At 46.3% G+C, this 24,754-nt stretch overlaps 1 protein-coding gene across 1 annotated transcript in view; it reads right to left on the bottom strand.

Annotated features, from left to right (window-relative positions):
- Window positions 1-18,251: 18,251 nt before the first annotated feature.
- Slc49a4 (solute carrier family 49 member 4) overlaps window positions 18,252-24,754 on the bottom strand; it is a 77,035-nt gene continuing 70,532 nt past the window's right edge. The window contains exon 9 of the mRNA XM_038346626.2: window positions 18,252-18,989. Coding sequence (XP_038202554.1) covers window positions 18,874-18,989 — 116 coding nt within the window. The 3' untranslated portion in view covers window positions 18,252-18,873. The remainder of the gene's footprint in view (window positions 18,990-24,754) is intronic.

Raw genomic sequence — 24,754 nt, 5'->3', positions numbered from 1 at the left:
CCTTTTGCCAGTATCAGCAAATAGCCTCTTGGTTAGGGGTGAGATTTTTGTACCCGTTTTCCTGTCTTCATTCTGGAATTCTTGGGCTTGTGACAGTCTTGTACGTGTTGCCATGGTATCTGTGAGCCTGTATGTGTGTCAGTCCTGCTGTGTCACCTCTGGCCTTACAACCTCTTCTGCATGACCCTCTAAACCTTGAGGGGTGGGCTATGGAAAAGATCTGAGTTAGGACCGAGTGCTCCAAGTCTCTCAGTCTCTGCACATTGTCCAGCTACGACAGTTGTGTCAGGGTTTTAAAGAGCATCCGGTCCAATGTTTTCAAAGGAGAAAGAGCGAAAGCAATGAGCTGCCGATCCTTCTGGGTCACGTGGCTATGAGAAGTGCAGAAAAACACAAGCAGGAGAGCCTGGTGTGGCACCCTCTCTCACTCAGGGCTGGCTCATTTGCTGGTAGAGTCTAACAGGCCTGAGAATCAGCGTGGGGACACAGTGACACTGGGAGCCTTCACAGATTAACTAAGCAACTCTCCTTCTATGCATCGTCTCAAAGGAAACCATTGAACACTAGGATGGGGATAAATATACAACCATGTGCTTCACAGAATGCTTCTCCTTGGGGACAAAGTTATGCCCAGCGATAGATTATAATATTTTAAACCACACAATTACCTTGTCATTGGAAAAATGCTCAGGAAATAATATGTACAATACAAGTATGGCAAGTACTGTATTAAAACTGTATAGCAAGAAGGGAAGAAAAACCACACCTGTAGTTAAAAGCCCCCAATGCTTGTGGATTGTTTTACAATGGAAAAAAAATGAAAAAAAGGAAGTTAAGACAAGAATTCTGCTTCCTGTACGACTGTGGAGAGATGTACCTTATGCTTGTCCAACCAAGAACGGATGCTGGTGACTGGGGGACACCTGAGAGTGACGGAAAGAGAAAAGCCAACAGTTCCTGCTGGAGAACCACACTTCCCAGGGGCTTGATGCCCGCCACTCTACTCTGCCATCCCAAAACCCACGTGTCTGGACCTAAAGAACAAAGAGAAGTCTCCACAGAGCGGGTGCTCACTCAGGAATGGACACCATGGTGGGGCGCACACACCCGACGAGCTGACTCAAGGAGGTTAAGGGAAGCGGAAGCATTTGAAGGTAAAATGAGGAAGACTGCATTAATTATTTTGGGAAAAAATTATGCTGGCTGTGGGGATCGATAACAAGGGCGGCAACTATCCAAGGCTGAATAGTTAGGTGCTAGGCGGATGTCCCCGAAGGACTACTTTGTGTGTTAGGTTTCAGAGGCCTTTGTGCCAGGCTGTGACAGAGGTGGTGCGTGCATATATGGTGTGTGTGTGTATTTGTATATGTGTGGTGTGTGTGTGTGTGTGTATGTATATATATGTATATGCATGTGTGTTTGTGCGAGTGTAAATGCATGTGTGTGTCACTGAGGATCCAGGTTAAGGCCTTGCAGGTTTGCACTTACTCACTAACCACCTTTCAGGCCCCTTAGCAGCCTTCTGATAGTTCTTGTTATGGGACAATTGCACATGAAGAACCTCTTTTTGTGACTTTCCCTGCTGTAGGCCAAGATTTGACATTAGTGGTGCCATTTTGATTCCAACAATTTACACACATCTGAGGTCAACAAACCATTTTAATTATAATTTTTGGTGGATGAAGGCTAGTGAGCTCCGAATACAGAAAGAAGGGATTCTCCTACCTCAGGGCTCACCGGTGGAGCAGGAGTTGGAGCTGGCTCGGCTCCTTCTACTTCCAATGCAGCTTGCCGCCTGGATGCTCAGAGAGCTTTGGCTCCACTTCTCCTGCCATTTGGAGTTTGATTAAAAACAAAATTCACGGGCCACATTATCACAAGTACTTTCAGTACACATTTATTGCAGATCCACAAGCAGACAGCCATAATGTCAACATGACCATATTTCCTAAGTGAGCAGGAAATCACCATCCTGAAGTGCGTTTTTCCGAAGACACAGAGGCCCGTTTGTAAGCTTGGCTCGATGAGCGATGACTAGCACCCCTATTCTGAACTAGGCGTTCAAAACCATTAGACATTTAATTACCACTTTGGCAAAGCAATACACATCGCCATCTCCACAGTGTAACGGCAGAGGGGTTTTAAATGCACCCTTATTTTTCCGAATCCTCGCTATTCACAATGTGTAAAATGAAGCAGCATTTCAGGGAAAACGCTCTGCCAAGGTACAGTTCCTTAAAAAGTCCGATTGAAAGGAAGAAAAATTGCATGCGAACACTACTTATCAGTGCTTACAGTTGACATTAACTATAGTTTTCTATAAAAATACTCAAGACATCAACATTCCCTTATAAAAGTATACTTGGCCAGAAAATGAAAAATCTAGCAATCCCCAAATATTATAAAAGCAAAATACAAAAAAAGATGTTTTTATTAAAATGTCATACAGTCTTTTCAGGGTATGAATATTTAAAAACGCAGAACATTTCAAAGTTACACGCACTGTCATGGGATTCATCACTAACACCCCACACCCTGCCACCACGCAGTCCCGCCAGGTGCCAGAGCTAGGGTCTCTGGGTACTAAGCCTCCGCAGGGCGGGCCCTAAGCACCTTCCTTCCCTGTTACACCATTTCTCACACCGACCCAGCAGTTTGCCTAGGCACACGGGACATTGCCATTTTAAATCAGGGCTGGGACCAATCTAGAGAGCTGATCCCCAAGCCTCTGGGATAGTCTTGATCTTTCTCAGGTCCCCTAGGTAGGGAGTCTAGTGCAGTTGCTGCATTCTGTGCACTGTTTCACATGGCAACAGCCTCTGCCAAAGCCCGCTCTCAGAATGGACCCAGGTCCCCAATGGCAAAGGAGTCAGAGACTCCCAGGTGGCCAGGAGTAGGCAGGGAAGGGATGAACTCAAGTGAGGATTAAGACCCAAGGGAGGCTTAAAGATGAGAGCTATTTAGAGATGAGAATGAAGAAGGCTCCCAGGCCACCAGTGTGGAGGGAAGTGGCAGAAGGATGTCACAGGCTCCGTGGTGGCGGCAGCCTCCACTGCTTCTGTGACCACCACCACCCTTGCCCTATTGGTCCTGCCTGCTCTGTCCTGACTATGATAAAGCATGGAGCTAGGAAAGCCTGGTAAAGGATGACATATGATTAGTTCAAGTACCCTAAGGTTGAGGACAGAAGGAGAAGAATAAAGTGCCTGGACTACAGGGGAGTGCTCCCTGGTCTATGGGGGAATGCTCCCTGGACTACAGGTGAGTGCTCCCTGGTCTATGGGGGAATGCTCCCTGGACTACAGGGGAGTGCTCCCTGGTCTATGGGGGAATGCTCCCTGGACTACAGGGGAGTGCTCCCTGGTCTATGGGGGAGTGCTCTCCACTGGGCAGGCTTCTTGTTTGCTTCTGAGGGTGTAACTGAAAGAATGGAGGAGGCTGAAAAGTGTGACATTAGGAGACGGTAAGTCCACCCCTGGACTACGCAAGATCCCTTTACATCCAAGAGTTGGCCTGAGAGCTAACTAGCTGAGTGCATGGAACACAACACAGAGAGTGAGGGAGGCCTTAGTCATGGGCTGTTCCTTTGGAGGGGGCCTTTCTGAGAATCACAGACCTTTGGAAAAGATGCAGTTCCTCCTAGGCAAGGCACACCGCCTTCCAGGCGTGGGTGTCTAATCCCTTCCACTGTAACAGTCGTGGCACCTGGAGTCCCCAGATGGTATTCCCACCTCTGAGAGTCCCACCATGCCTCGGAGCCAGCTACTCACATTTAAGGGTAGAAGATGTGTGAATATGGAGACGGGTCCCCACCTGCAGCCACCCTCTGCCCTGCCCAGGCTCCTTTGGCACTGTTTGTTCACCCTTTCTCCCATTCTTTGAAGGTTCACACTTCCAGGAACAGCAGCAGATGCCAGGATGAGGCATAGGATCTCCATCAAGGGAGCTACACAGGCCCAGGCAGGATGTGCTTGGAAGCAGGAGGCTGGGACAGATGATTCGGTGAAGGAAAAAAAAAAAAAAGATTTTGGCTGTTTCCAGAGCCTGCTTCTACCACAGCACATGCTTCCAAATTTCCTCCCCAACTTGGGCTGGGTAGACACCCTAGCAGACATGTCTACATGACGGGTTTATGATCTATTTGCTAACTTGTGACGCTGTTGGGAACTGAACCCAGGTCCTATGCATGCTAAGCACATACTCCACCACCAAGCTCCTCCCTAGCCCATGGGCCTGACTTCTAGCTCAATGACTTCCCCCTGGGGTCTCCGCTCATGGACCCCCTCACACAGTCTCTGCTTCTTCTTGCTAGAAGGCTCTTCTGGCCTTAATCCAATGCCCAAGTGCACAATGGCAGCTCTGAGATCTCTGGAAGCTTTTTAGAATTCCCTCAAAACCTTCCACCTCTTTTCAAACCATGGAAGCAGATTTCTCTGCCTTTCCCTTCCAAGGCCACCCAGGGGCAGTTTTCATTCTATGAAGGTCACACACATTGATTAGTAACAAGCATGGGTTTTTAATGTCTTAAGAAAATGGGATTTAGAATATATTTCCCCAAGAGAGTAATATCTCCTATAGATACCAAGACAGCCAGCTGAGATGAGCCACCAAGTTTCCAATAGTCCTTTGGGAGTGGCTGCTGGTTTTGAATTACAGTCTTGTTTTGCATTTAATAGGTTTATTGAAATGAAAATCTCTGCAAGGGCCAGAACACCACTCGGCTTGTCTGTGTATGCTCAATGCCTAGCCCAGTGGCCAGCATACAGCAGGACCCAAAAATACGCCAAAGTCCTGGATGCGAATTCCTTCATCCTTGTGGTTTTCTTCCTTTACACGATCGGCTCCCTGAGCATTTAACATCAGTGGTGATGAAATCCATGCTCAGCTTTAGAGTGTTCAGTTCTGTGTTATAAAGTAGATGAAAAAAATCACAGTCTGCTTTAAGATAAAAGTAGTTGGTGTGAGGAACATTAAAGTTTGAAATCAACAAGCATTGCAAGACCTGGATAAGAAAGAACTCACTGGTGCGGGACTATTGATGAGCACATAAGCAAGAGAGCCAGCAGCAGCTTCATTAGTGTAACCTTTCCCCCAATTACACAGAAGGACAGTTCCAGGTGACGGAAGGCAGTCCAGTTTCCTGTGGTTTGTGGGGAGGGTCATCTAAATTAAATCCTAGGAAACGGTGCATGAGGAAGGATGTCTCTATTCTGAGACAGAAGATGATGTAAGGACCAAGACAATAACTGATTTTCATTTTTTCCTTAAGAAGGGCAAGTGAAGTTACAAGAGTCGTCTTGGGTTTAGAGCTGGGGTTGGGGTCCTTCAGAGCAAGGATTCAGGAGTGGATTGACCAAAGGCAGGAAGATATTCGGGAGAGGGGTGCTCCATTGGAGACTCTGCCTCCCTTTATTCTCAGCACTAACTCAGGACAAATTTGTGATCTCCCAGAAGTGCTGACCCATGCAGCACACCCAGCCAGCTGGATTCACCTAGCAGCCAGCTCTGACCAAGGCAGGGATCCTGCTGTGCCTCTCAAGGCTGCTCCCAGGCACTTCCCCAGTCACAGATGGAGACAGACGTTGGCAGTTTTGTATGTAGATTAACAGAGGGACTTGGTTGGGGACTTGTGGGTGTGTTTTAGGAGGGATGGTGACAGAATTTCCCTAATTGGCTTCAAAAGGGATATACTTTGGGGGGGGGGAGAAAAGTAAGCCTGGAATTGGGGATATCTGTGGTACATAATCCTCTGTGGGAACTAACATCTTTCATTTATTTATCATCTATCTATCTATCTATCTATCTATCTATCTATCTATCTATCTATCTATCTATCCATCTATCTATATCTATCTATCAGATATATCTATCTTTTTCTCTATTTTTAAAACATTCTTTATGGTTTGGCAAAGGGGAAGGAGACGGGGACTTTGGCAGCCATGCATCATAGGTGGAAGGTTCTTTTTAAGGGATTCTGTGGTCTCAGCCCCAAAAGGAACCCCTTCCTATCTGGAGGTTGACATCCTAACCTCTATGGATTAAAGCACTCCCTTTCAGTGTGAGCCTTTGTTAAAACTCAAATTACCCTTAGAGACTCCACAGCCATCAGAGCACCTGCTCTTACTATGGCTGCAATTAAGTTCTGTAGGAACTTCCAGATAGTGCCAGCAGCTTCCATTTCCCCAAGAAAACAACAGATTCCCCAGCCTTGGAAACACACAGAAGGGTTCGATTCCTCAGGCCCGTGTTGATTCTATGCAACCTCCCATCCCAGCATCTTAACTCACACCAGAAATTTAGCAGGACAGAAAAACCTTTTCTTGAAATTAACTGAAGTTCCCAGCCTAAAAGTAGCACCGACGTTGAACATCTATAAGAACCTCAAATGGTTGTGAAGAGTTGGAATGTTACAGATCCAGAGCTGAGTTATCTTGGGCTATCTCAGTCACTATAGTCATTGATTAGCTACCTCAGTACTTGACCTAACATCTGTCTATTGGGCAAATCCTTTTAGGATGTACTAACAGAGACCTTACTAACCTAAAGGCTAAGAATGTTATCAGATAGCATCTTGTAGTAAAGGGCCGAGCAGGTCTGCTTTTTGTCCTCCCTGGCTGCTGCGCGGCTAGCTTTACACCTGAAATAACAACACACAAATTGTATTCTTTTAAACACTGCTTGGCCCATTAGCTCTAGCCTCTTACTGGCTAACTCACATCTTCATTAACCCATTTCTATTAATGTCTGTTGCACCACGAGGTGGTGGCTTACCGGGAAGATTCAGCATGTCTGACCTGGCGGCTGGCTCCATGGCATCTCTCTCTGACCCTTCTTCCCAGCATTCTGTTCTGTCTACTCCACCTGCCTATGTTCTGACCTATCAGGCCAAGCAGTTTTCTTTATTAATTAACCAATGAAAGCAACAGATAGACAGAAAACCCTCCCACATCAGCATCTGAGACCGATAGCTGGAATTTCCCCATGTTGCTCTATTCATAATCTGTCTATTTAATGTTTCCTCCAGTGTATTTAAGAAGTGTCTTCGGGGCTGGTGAGATGGCTCAACAGTGAGGAGCAGAGGACCTGAGTTTGGCTCTCAGTGTCAACATTAGATGGCTTACAACTGCCTGTGACTCCAGCTCCAGGGGATCCAACACATTCTTCTGGCCTCCATGAACATCTCTTGTGGGAGGATGTCCAGCCCCCGGCCCATACACACACAAAATTTTTTAATTAAAATATCTTTGAAGTATCTTGATACATGACTTCCTTAGTTACTAGAAAGTTTTGTAAACTCCTTGTACCTCTTTACCCATGTCCTTCTTTAGGTTAGAAAAATTTCCTTCTGTGATTTTGTTAAATATATTTTCTGGGTTTTTGAGTTGGGATTCTTCTTCTTTTATTCCTATTATTCTTAGGTTTGGTGTTTTCATAGTGTCCTTATTTTCTGGAAGTTTTGTGTTATGAGTTTTTTAGATTTAACATTTTCTTTGACCCATGAATCTATTTCTTCTATTGTATCTTCAATACCTAAGACTCTCTCCTCCATCTCCTGTATTCTGTTGGTGATGCTCGCATCTCTAATTCCTGTTCTTTTACCCAGATTTTCCATTTCCAGATTTCCCTCAGGTTGTGTTTTCTTTATTGCTTCTATTTCCATTTTCAGGTCTTGAACAGTTTCCTTCACCTGCTTGTTTTTTTTCTTGACTTTTTGGCATTCTTTAAGGGATTTACTGATTTCCTCCAATCTTTTGTTTGTCTCTTCCTCAATTTTTTAAAGAGATTCTTTTCATTTGCTCTTGAAAGACCTCTATCATCTTCATAAAACTGGTTTTAAGGTCGTTTCCTTGTGCTTCAGCTGTAGTAGAACACCCAGCGCTCGCTGTGGCAGCACAGCTGGGCTCTGGTGGTACCATGCTGTCCGGCTGTCGCTGATTGTGTTCTTACACTACTTGGTTTAGCCATCTGGGTTTGAGATGATTTTAGGTCTAGGTGCTGATTTCTGAGTTTGTCTTTGCTGGATGGGTGTTTTGTTCCTTGTTTTCTCTGTCCTCTTTGGTCTTCTGGTCTTTGTGGTCTAGATTTCTTATGGCCAGAGTGACCTCTGTTCCAGTAGGGAGTCTCTGTCCAAGTTGGGGGCTGGACTGCTGGCAGCTGGCTTGGCCTTTAGTGCAGTACGGGGGAGCCTCTGCCTGAGTTGGGGGTGGGATACGGTGAATGGAGAATGGGAGCTTTAGTGAGCCGAGGAGGTCTGCTGGTGGGCCACCTACCTGTGATGGCTGCACCATGGTCTCCGGTGCAGCAGGGAGTCTCTCCCTGCTTCACCTGTTTTTTTTTTCCTTGCTGGGGAAGTCAGAAATCTGCTGGAGTTGGGGGTAGGGGCTCCACAGCAGGATGGGTGGTGAGGTGTGTGGGGGGCAGTGGAATGAGTCTTTGGGAACCAAATCTAGGGAGTAGGGCAGTTCAGCCAGCAGATGGGTCACCCCTGTTAATATAGTTACCCAAAACACTTTCTGAAACTGTCACCATATTTTGCAGTTTTTGTGGTAACCTAAATCTGTGTTCCTAGGCCAGGGGTTCTCAACCTGTGGGCTGCGACCTCTTTGGAGGTTACATATAAGATAATTACAGTTATTAGCAGACAAACCAAATTACAGTTATGAAGTAGCAACAAAATAATTGTATGGTTGGGGGTCACCACAACATGAGGAACTGTATTAAAGGGTCACAGTATTAGGAAGGTTGAAAACCATTGTGAGACCATGGTCACTCATGTATCTCCAGAATCAACTATATCCTGTTCCTTTTCAGGTGAGAGCTGAGGTTTTCATGTCCACAAAATTGACAAATTCAATTATGGTTGATAAGAGACAATATTTGGGCTTTGCTGGGCCTGATTATATATTTGGGAAACGCATTATATTTTGCAATTGTTAGTGCAGGAGAGTAGATGCTTTTGTTTTTCCTTTTCTGTTCCTATTTTAGAGGTTTTGAGAAAGATTTATTTTTATTTATTTAAGCCTTGTGTTAGCATATGAACTTGTGTATGAGTGAGTGTCTGCAGAGCCCAGAAGAGGGTACCAGATGCCCTGTAGGTGGAGGTGTGGGCAGTTGTGAGCTGCCAGGAATGGGTGCTGCAAACTGAACCCCGCTTCTCTGTGAGAACAAGACAAGGTTCTAATTGATGGCCTCTCCAGCCTTCTTTCTTTTCTTTTAAAAAAAAATCTTTCGGAAAGGGTCTGGGGTAGAACCATCTTTCCCATTCTCTACTGTCTTTCTAGCTATTTACTGTATGCACAAACTCACTTTGTAGACAGAACGAATGAAGGACCATGCAGACACGGTGACACTCTGGCATCTCTAACAGCCCACAGACAGGGTCTCATAGAAGTGTCTGGTTTGTCTGAAAATACAAAGTGCACATTGGTGGTAAAGAAACAAAGGTATCGCACTCCATCGAGCCCTAACTGGGGCATCTATGTTACACGGCTCCGCCCAAACTCAGGGGACTGTGTGGAAGAGGGGGCAGTAAGACGGCAGGAGCCAGAGGTGGTGAATGACTTCAAGGAAGCAGTGGCTGCAGATACAGATGCACATATGAATTCAGAGCGATTGTGACAGAGCACACAGGCCTCTTCAAGCTCAAGCCAGGCTGGAGAAGGGAGGGGGGCAGGAACCCCCAATTCTAGTCAAGGAGCTATTGGCGTTTGATTGCTGCTGGGATGGAAAGAGTTCGCTTTCTTCAACTGACTTGGCCTGTCAACCACACCCCACGTGGGCCCCACAGACTGGAGTAGTCAGCCAGCACAAACTGGACTTGATGCGGAAGGGGAGGAGTTGGCCAGGAAGTTGATGGGTGGGGAGAGATTAGAGGAGGGGGATTAAATATAATCCAGACTAGGCATTATATGAAAGTCTCCAAGAATTAATAAAGACATTCTTTTAAAAGCTATTAACCTCCAGTCCTTGTTTACTTTCCGTGTGTGTGACTCATAGGTTTTGGACCAGAGGGTTCGACTCACTCTCCCATTCTAGAGGTTGAGACAGCAGCAACTCAGAGGGAACAGACCCACTTGTTCAAAGCCTCAAGCATGCTGGGCACAAAAGACCTCTCACCTCTCGGCTCGTGAAGCTCAATGGTCATCTTCAACTAGCCTGGAGCCTGTCTGCGAGGGCATTTCCGGACAGGATTGGATGAGAAGAGAAGGCCCATTCTGAGTCCGGATGCTACCAGTCCATATTGGCTGGGGTCCCAGAGTGAACAAAAAGTAAAAAAGAGGCAGGCTGAGTACCAGCCTTCACCTCCCTCTGCGTCCTGACTGCAGGCGTCATATGACCTGCCGCCACACCTTCCCGGCCCAGTGGTCTGCACCCTCAGTCTCCAAGTCCCCACACACCCTTCCTTCAAGTTGCTTGCGCCAAGTGTTTTGTTATAGAATTGAGAGAAGTAAACAACACAGAACTCGTCTCTCCCCCCCCCCCCCCCCCACTTGTCATCTTTTGGAAAAGTTCTGGAAGGCAGAAGCATCTTTTTCTCCCCTACTTTTACTTTTCCCGGATATACACTGACTTCCCCAAATTTGGGTTCATATCTGTCCCTGGCAACTAATGTGCCCACCTTAGAGTGGAAGCAGAGCTCCATTTGCTGACACCAGCATATGGAGAACACTTCAGTGTTTGCTTGATTAGGAGACTGCAGCCTTTCAGAGGGGGTCATTTCTGCCAAGCACCTTACAGTGACTTGGTGCCAGACCCCTAGAGACACACGTCCAAGGACCGGCCTTCCTGTCTGACCTGGCAGTTTGATTTCTGCAACTGGAAGCTCAGGGCATCTCATGATGAATCAAACCAAAGGACAGGAATCTGGCTTGGTCTGACTCCAGTGAGCAAATGCAATACTTCTTTCTACCTGTCTGCCGGAATGCTATCTCCGCATCAGGCGGCAGGTTTTCTCTTATTGTGTTTGATAAATTTAATAAATCCTGCATTCATATATAAAATCCTTTGGGAAGATAAACAGCACCTGAAGCTTATCTCCCACCACAGACACCAGAAAGCCACCTCTTCTTACTGTAAGTGAATGCAGCACAGTATTTAATGTGTTCAGGGACATTGTACCGGGGGAGAGGGAGGGCGCTGCTTTGCAGATGAACATGAAAGCACCAGGAGGTTCTTTTGGCTACAGACTTAGGATGCCTCAGTCATTTCCAACACGGCAATATGCACAGATTGGGATTTCTGAAGCGTAGGACACCCCTGGGGATATCACTGCTTACCCCTCATTTTCGAGGTGTGCAAAAACGAGAAATGGATTGCTCAAGGTCAGACAGCGGCAGTCACTAGGCCTGGCATGAGAGCCAGAAGCCCACGGGCCTGTGCCCTGTGTCCTCTCTAGTCTAGGCCATGAGGAAACAGCAAGGCCAGCTTTCTGCTGCTGGTCACCCAGTGTCACACAGCTTGCTTCCAAACAGGGTCAGAAATAGTTTTTAAATGAGCAGAAAAGAGTAAGCAGGAAGGAAGGGAGAGAAAGTCACAAATTGGACACGGTGTCATAGGAATGTCATCCCAGGTACTCAGAGCTGAGGCAGGAGGATTTCAAGTTCAAGGCCAGCTTGAGCAACTTGATGAGATGTTGTCTCTGGAAAAAGACTGGGTGTAGCTTAGTGCCACCGCCCTTGCCTAGCATGTTCTCCATTTGGCCTGTAGACACACACACACACACACACACACACACACACACACACACACACGAAAGGACCAAGAACACTGAGTTCTTGTTTTTCTATGGAGCAGGGGCCTGCTGGTGCTTGAGGAGCTGGGTGGATAGGGACGGTAACAAGCCAACAGTAAGAATAATCAGAACTGCGGTGAGCTATTAATTTAAAAGCACAAGACACCACACACTTACTTTTTCAGCATCTTGTTCTTGTGCCTCAACAGAGACAGGGGAGCCCTGTGTGGAAGACCAGTTTGATCAGGGGTTATTCTCTCTCTCTTGCAGTGTAGAATCTCAGTCGAGGGAGCAATGAACGGATACATTCCTCAGTAAAGAAACAGGAGCATGCACACTGGAACTCACACCACAATCTCAGGAGAGCTAGAGCTGGCTGGTATAGAACCAGCCTTGTTGAAAGGTCTGAAGAGAGAGGCCACGAGAAACAGTTCCGCAGATGACTGGATACTATGTTCCCGTAAGTATCCATGTAAATGCACCAACAGGGTCTCACTGTGGATCCCTGGATGGTTTTTTTTTTTTTTTCTTTTAAATACTGCCTGGCCCTTAGTTCCAGCCTCTTACTCACATCTTGACTAACCCATATCGAATAATCTGTGAAACAGCACAAAGTGGTGTCTTACCAGGAAAGATTCAGCATGTCTGTCCTGGTGGGTTTTCAACTTGCTATGTAGACCAGGCTGGCCTCTAACTCACAGAGATCCACCTGCCTCTGCCTCCCAAGTACTGGGATCAAAGGTGTGTGCCCACCACGCCCTGCTTACAGAAATCTTTAACAGACTGACCCAGACAACCAAACAGACATTATCAATCTATAGCCATGTTGTTTGCAATATTTATGGCAGGTATTAGTTTTAAAGTTGCTCCCAATCTGATTGGTGTTTTCTAGTAAGTGATTACAATGTATTATTAAATGTATTAAAAAATACATTATTCTGGGTCAGGGGTATGAAGAGAACATAACCTTAAAGCTATACATTAGCTTAGGTTGTAAAAGCTGATTGCTTAGAAAATCCAAGGCATAGTCAAGTTGGTTATAGTGTTCTCTTAGAGGCAGATTAAACTTAAAACAGGTTTTTACACAGTAGGACAGCAGATCGAGTACAATGTCTTAAACAGTCTCAAGGCATATTACTAATCCGGTGGCAAGGTCTGCTAATAATTTTGAGGGGTCAAGATATGTTTTTAGAAAAACATGCCTTGGGTATTTTATTTGTGTTTTCCTCCAAAACTTCAGAAGTGAGAGAAAATTTATTTTAAAAGATTACTTCCAGCCTGGTCTACGGAGCAAGTTCCGGGACAGCCAGGACTGTTGCACAGAGAAACCCTGTCTCAGGAAAAAAAAAATTACTTTCAGACTCCGATCACTGGTGAAAAAAATTCAGGCCCCGGAGCCCAGGGGTCTGTTAGAATCCAGTCATGCCATCTCCCTCAAGAGGCTCTCTGCTTGCTTATTTGTAAACCGAGAAGCTTGAGTAAGATCATCGGTTTCATCCCATAGTCCTCTGAGGAAATGGAAAGGCAAGCCAAGGCAGACAGACCTCGATTAAAAATGGTAGTTGTTTCAAAGGAGTATTGCTTTCTAAGATTAGGACAACCCAAAGGGGTCTGGAAGTCCATACGCCTGACCATTTTGTCTAGCTAGCAGAAATCTCTTTATAAATGAGAGGATTTAGTGGGGCAGCTGAGGAGAAGCACAGCATTGGGTAAGCCCCGGCCTTGCAATGTGCCGAACCCACGTTTGGAGCTGAAATGGCTTGTGGTGTCTGTCCATGCTACACTGTTTTCACTTTTTACACTTGATCTGGCTAAGAGGCTGAGAAATGATCATTCTGTTTTTGCATTAACATACACACACATACAGACATGCACAGATACACACACAGACAGGCACACGCACGCACACACAGACACGCACACACACATGCACACACATAGACACGCAGACACACACACATGCACACACAGACACGCACACACACACACATATGCACACACATAGACACGCAGACACACTAAGCCTTGTTTAATGGAAAGACCAATTGCTGTGTGCTGTTGTCCTGGAAGTGGCTGGGACGGTAGTAAGTGGCTGAGACAGTAGGAAGTGGCTGAGATGGTAGTTAAGTAGCTGAGATGGTAGTTAAGTAGCTGAGACGGTAGTTAAGTAGCTGAGATGGTAGTTAAGTAGCTGAGATGGTAGTTAAGTGGCTGAGACGGTAGTAAGTGGCTGAGACAGTAGGAAGTGGCTGGGACGGTAGTAAGTGGCTGAGGCCTAACTGGTAGTAAGGCAACATCCAAAGGACCAATCAAGCAATGAGCTCACCGTTTAAATACACACAATGACCACGAAGCCCCTTTGTAGATCCCTGAAACTCCCAGTTCATGGAGGTGGTCTGCTTTTTAAGACTCTTGTTGTAAATACTGATCTTTCCCTGGCATTCCTTAGGTTCTTCCTGGGTCCGTGTCTTTCTCAGGAGAGACAACAGTAAATGTTGCTTGTCTGCTCCTTAGAGAGGAGACTGCCCTTTCTCCTGAAAGGCTGTGGAAGGGCTTTGGTCAAGAAGCCACAGGAAGTCAGTGCAGGGAAGTGAGGCGTCTTGGGCACAAAGCCAAGGGCACAGTCCTCCACGGTGCAGAAAGCTGGGGTACTTCAGGCAAGCCGAACAAGCTGACACTCTGGGAATCCGTAGGATTTGTGGAGCTAGGGCTAGCCTCTCTCACTCCCATCTCCCACCCAGGGGCAGCAGCCTTTGGGTTCCCCCGGTGTCCTGGCACTTATTCCTGGAGCTCTCTCCCGAGTCTGTTTCCACTTGAGCCAGGAGGGTACTGAGTGGGGATGAGGTCTCAGGATGGCCAAGATACCTGTCCTGGCAGAGACCTCTGGTCCATGCTCTTAATGGTACAGCAAAACCCACTATAAACTTCTGTTCCAGAACATCCCATTTTCCTGTACTATCTTTCCTAACAGACTAGCAAACTGCTGTCATAGCTAAGATTTATCTCATCCCCTTCTATATAATAAATTGTATCTTTTTTTGTATGTCTAAGCCTGCTCAAAGGTTTTTACAGCTTTGTATTTTGACGTGACAGGGTTTTTGTTGTTTTGGTGCCGAGGACTGTACCCGGGGCCTTGTGTACCCCGGGCAAGCGCTCTACCACTGAGCTGCACCCCTAGCTTCATGCACACAGTTTTTACATGATCATAGTAATCCCTGTACTTAGTATTTCAAGAACAAATGTAAAATTAATGTGTGTTTTAGCATTAACTGAAAGCAAATTTGCTATGTATTTTTATTTGATCTTGATTTAAAAAAAAACCTGGTATTTAGGCAGAATGCAAGATGAGTACTCAATATTAGTAAAAATAAGAGTTTTTAAAAAACCAATTAAAAGATAAGTAGATGGGAATTTAATCTCTTCAACTTCAAGTCCCTTAGCCTGGATCCCTTGTTAGACAGGCTTCATTAAAAACAAGCTGTAAACATTTTCAATAATTAAATGTGAATATATGATCCAGGATAAGACCTGGCCCTTAGGCCATCCACATTTAAATATGCAAAATTACATGTGTACTCGATTCCCTCTTGTGAATTCCTTCTTCCAGGGAAGTGCGTCTGTGTAATTATCTTGTTCCTACATCTCTACCATGGATCATATTAAAAACACTTCTTCCCATGAACTGTGAAGTATTAATTGATAAGCCACAGGGAGCTTAGACGGTAGCACGTCCTCACCAATTAATAACGCTGTAGACTCGCTTATGAAGCCTGAATTATTCATCAGAATCTTTGAATAAAGTCCCTGCAAGAGAAGACTGGCGAGACGCTAGCACGCCTGCGACATGGCTTAAAATGTATGAAGAACCAACCGACGCAGTTCCAACCTATAGAGTGGTAGTCGATGCACTGTGGCCCCTCCCGTCTGGACACGTGAATCTTCGTGAACAACCTAAGCATTTTAAATTAAGCTGTAGTGCTGTGAAGTAGAGGGAAAAATATAAGTTTGAGACTCAGAAAACACTCGGAAAAAAACATAAAAAATATTTGTCACTACGGTGCCCCACCATGGAAAATACATGTCTACATGTGTGGTCACTATGGTGACCCCTCCACAGAAAATACAGGTCTACATGTGTGGTCACTATGGTGCCCCACCATGGAAAATAAAGGTTTTCATGTGTGGTCACTACAGTGCCCCATCCACAGAAAATACATGTCTACATGTGTGGTCACTACAGTGCCCCACCATGGAAAATACATGTATACATGTGTGGTCACTATGGTGCCCCCCTCCACAGAAAATACAGGTCTACATGTGTGGTCACTATGGTGCCCCACCATGGAAAATACATGTCTACATGTGTGGTCACTATGGTGCCCCATCCACGGAAAATACAGGTCACCATGTGTGGTCACTACAGTGCCCCCTTCACGGAAAATACAGGTCTACATGTGTAGTCACTACTGTGCCCTGTCCACTTCTGCATGGACTCAACCCGCCACAGATCTGAAATATTTGAAAACCCTGCAATTGAACTGAGCATGTATAGACTTTTTCTTACTTCCTAGCAATACAGCATAGCTATTTACACAGATTGGACTAGACAGTCGAGTATTCTAGAATATGGTTTCAAATACCTTAGAGGTGTCAGGGGGCAGCATGCAAATACTAACTCATTTTCTACAGAGGCCTTGAACATCAAGGGCACCCTGGCACAGAGCCCTGCAGATGCTGGATGATTCTAATCTTTTGTCAAAGTAATTTACCTTTCTAGGGTCGTTTCTATAAATTCTGCAGAGAACTGGGACTGGCGGAGGGCTAAGACTTCTTCCAGTGTAAGACAAGGACGAGGCTCGTGTGTGCTGACTACTAGAAACAACAGGATTTGCAGCCCTCAGGTACATGATGTACCGCCCTTCCCTTCCTGCAACCTCACTGGCTGCCCCGTGAAGTTTTCATCACTCAGGAGAATTGTGCCCATGAGAAGAGCAGCTGTTTGCTGGAGGGGGAGGCCACACAGTTGAGGGTGGCGGCTGGCCTTACCTCAGGCGTGCTGAAGAGCCGTTGACCGGCACGATGCATCCCCTTGGAATGCCTTCAAGTGATTAGCTATTTTAGGTTCTATTCTTAAAGCGTCATTCTGTACTTCGTGTTAAAAGTAGAATTAACCATGAATTAAAATGTTCCTCATCAAAAGTCTTATTATAGCAGACTGGATATAGCACCAGCCAACACCTCACATTTCTTCCCTCTGCTTTCTCTATCCTCCCTAAATGGGAGGTGGCTATTTTGCACGGCCACGGTGACAAGCTTCCTGTCATCTTCAAAGTTCTGCCTTCTCTTACACTTTAAGAAGGATGAGGAGGGGCTGGAGAGATGGCTCAGTGGTTAAGAACATTGTCTCCTCTTACAAAGGTCCTGAGTTCAATTCCCAGCAACCACATGATGGCTCACAACCATCTCTAGTGAGGTCTGTTACACTCTTCTGGTCTGCAGGCATACATGCAGACAGAATGTTGTGTGCACAATAAATAAATATAAAAAAAGGATGAGGACAAGTTAGTGGAGCTAAGCCTGGCTGAGTTGGTTGTTTGCTTCTCTTAGCAGGTTCCTCTGTTTGTTCAGACTGGAGCAGACTGGTTAGTGCAGCTGTGACTGAAGATAGGGGTGGAATCTGAGGGCTCTGCCTTTCTCCCCTCACAATTTAGGGCCTGCAGGTGTGCGACGGTGACGGTGCACAGGGCTGGCAGAAGTGAGTACTGCCCAGCCTTCCACCCGGGCTACTAGAAGCTGCCTTCCACCTGCACGGAGAAGGAGCTGTAAGCAGAGCTGGCTGGCAATGGAGCTGCTATTTCATGTGAGGAAAGGGGAAAGAGAAAGCAGACAGTGGAGGCTGATGCTGCTCGGGAAGTTTGGGGAAGGCTTGGTTCTGTGTGAGAAGAGCTATGGATCCGTGGGCAGTCAGGTGTCACAGGCCCATCACAGAGACTTGTATGACCTCGTGAAAGACAGGTCCAAGAGCCATCCAGTGAGTATGTTTTTTTTTTTTTTTTTAAAAAAATCCATTATTTATAGAAAGAAATAGGTATTGGAAAAATGCTGTCCAATCAAATACAATGACTTCATTTAGAATTGAGTATTATTACAAGCTAAATTAAAACACAAGGGTTAAATTCGGAAATCACGAACAGATCTGAAACCTTCAAGGTTATACACTGTTCTTTCCAAATGGGGGTCATTTAAACACAATCTAACCTGGTAATAACAGTGGCTGCTCGACCACACAGTGCCGCAGACATACATGCTTTGTGTGGCTCTCATTTCATCTTCAACAAAGTGCTAAATCATAATGGAATTACACTTTTCACACAACAGCTAATGCAGCCCTATTGGGCATTTAGTCACCTTGCTGCAGTGACAGACGTTGTATTCACAGAAACAAGGGCAAGTGGGGGTGAGGCAGTGCCTGTGCCCAAAGACAGCAAAAGGCTTCCAACCTGATTAAAAATAAGGAGAGTCATATAAGAAATGGCTTTATTAGAAAAACATGTAGTGTACATGTGGCCAACTTCTATCACTGCTATATGGCGTGGCTATTCTGTAATTAAAACCTGATATAGGGTTCAAACGTCTTTAGAAGTTAGTGGCGTTTCTCCTATTCTTCTGTAGCGTGCCTGGGAGGAGTCATCTTCATGGGACCAATGCCCTTGCTTCTTCTCCTAATTCAGCTCCTTAGTCAGTTAGCACTGGAACAACACACACAGGGGTTGCTTACATGGGCAGTGCATCCCATGTGAGATGTCACACCTCTACTCCAGAAGCCAGCACAGGTTTGCCGCCAGCGCAGGTGTGCAGACAGCGCAGGTGTGTCGTCAGCGCAGGTGTGCAGACAGCGCAGGTGTGCAGACAGCGCAGGTGTGCCGCCAGCACAGGTGTACCGTACGCAGAGTTTTCAAATCCCCGCGACACTCAAGTCTGCCATTATTTTACCTAGTAGTCATTAAATTAATGTGAGACTCTGTAATCTAGCAAAACCTCAGAAAGAAGTTTCCTCTCCTTTCCTCCTGTGAGATGTGCAATTCCAAGCAAATGTGCAAGGCTGACGTCTCGTCCCTCTGCAGTCTTGCGAGTCTGTGGCATTACACAGAGACAACCACATCAAGGTAGAGTCTGTCATAGGATTCCCTGAAGCACAGAATGAGGAGAAGACTGAGCAGACACGACCCGGGAAGGCACCAGTTGAACCAAGACAACTCTGTAAGTTAAAAAAAAAAAAAAAGCAAGTTTTATGTATCTTTGCATGCCTCGAGTCTGCTCTGCATTCCAAAGCACATATAACAAAGGCACCCAGAAGCCATTTCACTACACACTGACAGTCTGGAGGCTTAGTGATATGTGTAATACATTACCTGACTTTCATGTGGAATATTTAATCGATGTTGCTAACAACTTTTCATCAGTTTAATATACCTTGACTTTGGTTGCAAAATCAATCTATTAGTTGAAAGGGGAAAAATTGACCACTTTAAGTGTTAGCTTGTTAATTATTTTTTAAGTGCCCTATAGCACAGTCACTCTTGTGTCTGTTTAGAAACACCTGGTAGGTTTAGGTAAAGAGAAAATCACCTCATTTTCTTCATATGTACACATGCACGTGTGCATGCACACACACAGGTGTGCACACATCCAGAGGCCAGGAGGGTTTAGTGGCCTTCTCTATCACACTCTGCCTTAGTCTCCTGAGACCAGGTCTCTCACTGAACCTGGAGCTCATGAGGTTTTGTTTTACCAGCAAACCTCAGCAATCCTCCTGTCTCCACCCCAGCGGTGCTGGAGTTACAGAAGTGTGTCACCATGCCAAGCTCTTCACATGGGTGCTGAGAATCAAATCAGGTCCTCATGTTTGCACAGCAGCCCACAGACTTTTAAGATAACATTTTTGTATTTTTTTTGATGGAAATATGTACTTCTCAACAAAAATATTAAACAGTAACCACTGCAAAATGAATTAGAATATATGGAAAATAAGGTAAAACATTCAAGTTTGAATCATTTCTACTCCTAGAGAGACCACTGTTTTTAACTTTTCTAGCCCCCCAGCCCGCATTGCCACGGACAGTCATGGATTATGCCAATCGTTAGGAAACCTGCAAAAGTGACTTGTCTGCTATCTTGGTTTAATGACATCAAGAATCAGCTTTAAAAACTATTCTGGTGAACGAGGACATTCCCTAGCACTGCTGTCACTCAGCCGTGACTGCCTCTGGCTGTCCTTCCCTCTCGCCTCACCAATCCCCAGGCTTGGGAGAGATCAGCTTGTTGGCATGAAGAACCTGTCAGTGGTGGCTGGTGACAACTTCTCTGGTCTAATATCATCAGTTCCAATGGAAAAAATGAGTATGGCTTTTTCCTTCTTCTTTCCTTTCCTCTGCTTTCCTCAAATCGCTAATGCTGTCTCAGTCTCAGCGTCTTTCTAGAACCCTCACACCACTGCTTTAGTTTACCCAGAGACCGAGAGCAACCCTGCTGGACGGCACGGGGACGCTGGCTGGTAAAGCAGGTGCTCTCAGCTACTGCGGTTAAAGCCAGACTCGCCATCCCACAGTGTAAACAGACGTGAACTCCATCCTCACTTTCTGCCAAGGCGCTCTGCACACTGAACATTGAGAGAAAGCTCCTGCCTTCACTCTCACAGTCCCTGAAAGGACACTAGGGCATTTTCTGTTTTTCTGTTAAGCACAGCCTGGATTTCTGATGGTAATCTTAGGCAAGATAAAGCAGGAGAGGAGGGGCAAGATGAAGCAGGAGAGGAGGGACTGACCACGAACGCACAGGCTGTGCTAACAGAGAGCACACTGACTTGGAGGCCACACTGTAAGCACCAGATTAAAGAAGTCGATACCTGACAACAGCTTCAGAAGAGCATCTTCTAACTCTTAGTGACTTTAATTTATGGGAAGCCAAAGCAACACATGCCATGACTGACTTAGGCTTGGCTCTCTGTCAGGCGAGGAGTCTGTTCAATATTGTCAAAGCTGAACATTTATTTCATTAGAGGGTGAAATTATTCCTTCTGTCTAGGTTCAGATGTTTGTTTCATTACTATGTCTCTCTGAAAAGTCAAATCCACTTTAAGGAATTTCTCTTGGTCCAACAGACAGCAAGTGTTCTTTAAAGAACTTCCCTTTTCAGAAAGTAAAAGGTCAGAGGTAGGGGAGTACCTGCATTTCCCCACTGAAGACTATTCATGGAAACCACAGCTGGGAGGCAGGACGGGGAGAGACCCCTTAAACATTTAATCTGAGTTGCCGAGCCAACAAACCACTGACCTTCTGAGCTTGATGTTGCAGAATATAACTGAATGGTGCCCAATCCACCAAACATTTGCATTCTTAACTTTTTTTTTTATCTTTTTGGCTTTTTTCTTGCAATCGCTCCAGTTCTCCCACTGGAGAAAACAGAAATCTGTGCTGGAAAGCAGCAGAACTACAAGACACCCCTGTAAGAGCTGCTTGCCAGTGTCTACCACTCTGCAGCCTCACTGTCTGCTGATCTTCAGCTCTGCATGGGCTCTGCACAGCACCTCTGCACCGGCCCCGTGCAGCACACCGACTGTGCACAGCACCTCTGCACCAGCCCCATGCAGCACACCGACTGTGCACAGCAACTCTGCACCAGCCCCGTGCAGCACACCGACTGTGCATAGCACCTCTGCACCGGCCCCGTGCAGCACACTGACTGTGCACAGCACCTCTGCACTGTGCGCCCCGTGCAGCACACTGACTGTGCACAGCACCTCTGCTCTGGCCCCGTGCAGCACACCTACTGTGCACAGCACCTCTGCACCAGCCCCGTGCAGCACACCGACTGTGCACAGCATCTCTGCACCAGCCCTGTGCAGCACACCGACTGTGCACGGCATCTCTGCACCGGCCCCGTACAGCACACCGACTGTGCACAGCACCTCTGCACTGGAACCTCTGCAGCACCTCTGAACTGTTTGCTTATCCTCTCTCCTTCCAGAAGTTGCTAACCTCTTCTCTCCTCTCTCAGTTTCACCATGTTTACAGTTTGATCACCTCAGATACCATCACCAGAACCTCCAGAGCCCTCCAGTATTTAACAAAGCTGTCTCCATTCTCCTGATGAGCGGCCAGCTGAGACCCCAGATGCTGGATCAACCCTTGCTTCCTCCACAGGGGTTATAGCACAGCACCTTCCTTAGGTGTGACATCATTCCTCACCAGTCCACATCTGCTGAACCTCCTCTTCGTTCTCCCAGGAACGTGCCCACCTCAGCCAGGTCCCAAAACCTTCCTAGTGACACTGCACCTTCAAATTCAGTCAGCTACTTCAAAATCTTTTTGCATTTAGACAAAACTTACTGCTGAGCTTAGAACCAAACACTAATAGAGAACACAAACTTCAGGATATAAGCAGAATGCATTTCAGAGTACATGGAAGACGGCAGCATCCCGACTGATCTTTCTGTAATATTATTAGAATAAGGCATCACTGAACCATCACGACTCACTGAGGGTCTCAAAGCAAGTGTCCCTTTATAGAAGGGAACAAGCAACTTCCTTCTTAGAAACTGACCTTGAAAACCCCATGTCAGAAAAATGTTAAACAGTTCCTGATATGGTTCCATGCGAAAGATTCCACGGCCCAGAGCTCACATCAGCTAGTGGCCTTGACTAGTGGAAGCAGCCACAGGTGGAAGCCATCCTTAGGCACGGCATTCTGATCTGATGTAATCATGTGGGAGAGAGTTGTACAGCCTTGAAAAATTTTCGACACAGTCGCTAGACAGCTCGGTGTGGGCGGGAAAGAACCTTCTCCAGGAAGCCGTGTACTTCCTTGAGAGGAACGCTAAAAACCACAGCTCTTTACAGCTCAAAACCCAGGCTTCAGACAGGAAAGGGGATGCATTATCTGTCATTGTTGGTATTTGGGAGGGTGGCTGGGGCCCTGGAGTCTGAGACAAATCTGGGCAATACGGTGAGACTGTATCTCTTAAAAACAAAATGAATGAATGAATGAAATACAGGCTTTCTTAAAAAAAAAAAAGACAATAAACTCAGGACTTACAAGAGGACAATTAATAGTTGAACCTTCACAACTATTTCTCAGATGACTTTTCATCTTTGAGTTGCTGAATTACGCCATTCCCACATTGGCCGTATGAAAGCTCATCAAGCCTATTATATAAACTGTTTAGGGCACTGGGCTGCAGCACTAGGAGTGATTGAAGGAAACTGTTCAATTGAATTTGTAGACTTTCAGTTAATCCTAAAGTCCTAACGCACAGAGCAGTCTGCTACAGGATTTGTGGGGCAGTGTCAGCTAACTGTGTGTGAAGGGATTTCAACGAGGGTCGCACTAGTAACCTGCTCTCGTGGTCTTCACACACTGACAGGGCTCACTTCTCTAGGACAGAAGCCTGCTCATTCACACTGTAGCATCAATGAGTCAACTACCAACAAGAACACATGTTCTCCTTTGGGGAGTGCACACTGTGCTCTCTCTCACCTACCCACACATCCACTACCCACATGCCAGCAGTTACTCTAAATTTTCTGTCTGGAAATCATTTTGGTGAATTAAAATTAATTATTACAAAGGTTTCATTTGTTCATGGCGGCCAAGAGGTTAGGCAGAAACCTTGCACTAGCTGTTCAAATATGTATAAAAACACATAACCAGCAACACCTTGCTCAGCTGTTCAGATATGTCAAAGAACATACCATCAGCAAGTAACTAACAAGAGGATGGTGCTCTCCTCCCGGCCACATAAAATCCCTGGTAGGTAGGGATGAGCAGGTCCCACTAGGACAGGGGTGAGCAGGTCCCACTAGGGCAGGAGTTAGCAGGTACCACTAGGGCATGGGTGAGCAGGTTCCACTAGGGCAGGAGTGAGCAGGTCCCACTAGGGCAGGGGTGAGCAGGTCCCACTAGGGCAGGAGTTAGCAGGTACCACTAGGGCAGGAGTTAGCAGGTACCACTAGGGCATGGGTGAACAGGTTCCACTAGGGCAGGGGTGAGCAGGTTCCACTAGGGCAGGGGTGAGCAGGTTCCACTAGGGCAGGGGTGAGCAGGTCCCACTAGGGCAGGAGTTAGCAGGTCCCACTAGGGCAGGGGTGAGCAGGTTCCACTAGGGCAGGGGTGAGCAGGTCCCACTAGGGCAGGGGTGAACAGGTTCCACTAGGGCAGGGGTGAGCAGCTACCACTAGGGCAGGGGTGAGCAGAAACAGTGCTCAGTGCTTTTCTGCTCACTATAAATCTGAGGCATGAGCGGTCCAGCTAAGTCGAGCTAGGTGTTAATCTCTGAGGATCTATCAAAAGCTGATGTAGGTGCTAGAAGAGCCATGGGCACTAAACACTCAGCACTCTACTGCAGTAAGGCAATGCTGAGGTGTGAGAACATGGACTGAGCCTTCAAGGGCCCCAGTGTGTGTCAGGCCTTTGAGAGATGGGGTCTAGTCCTTGTCACGTCATCTTGCCCTGTGATCTCACCAGACTGATACAGCATCATGCATGGAACCTCCAAAACAATGAGCAAAATAAACCTTTTCTTAACAAAGTATCGAGACTCCAGAAGTAAGGGGTAACTGAGTAAAAGAAGCCTTTCTAGAGTGCTGCTGTCACCTGTCACAGGGCCTGCCCTGCTGTACACTGATCAATATGTATCTGTTATATAGTAGAGACCAAGAGAAGAGATTCACTGGGGAACAACACCAGGCGCCATCAACTGCTGTTTTTAAACACCCGAGGAGAAACTCTATTTCTAGTTGACAGGAAAACCATGTTCTGCTAGGCTGCACAGACCACTTAGTAAACCTGGGCCCGTCAGGTGGAAAATTGTTTCTATCATGCTAGGGGCACACGCTAGCTCTGATGCTTTACCATGCAGAGGTGACAGCCCCTTAATTTCCACTGTGGCACAACTGAAGTGAATTAAAGCCATAACACAACAGTCACAAGGCTCTGTGGAGAAAGCAAATGTCCTTTCTACAGGTG

This window comes from Arvicola amphibius, chromosome 10 (genome assembly GCF_903992535.2).
Source record: "Arvicola amphibius chromosome 10, mArvAmp1.2, whole genome shotgun sequence".
In the NCBI taxonomy this organism is placed as follows: domain Eukaryota; kingdom Metazoa; phylum Chordata; class Mammalia; order Rodentia; family Cricetidae; genus Arvicola; species Arvicola amphibius.
This window is presented reverse-complemented; position numbering and strand designations above follow the sequence as displayed.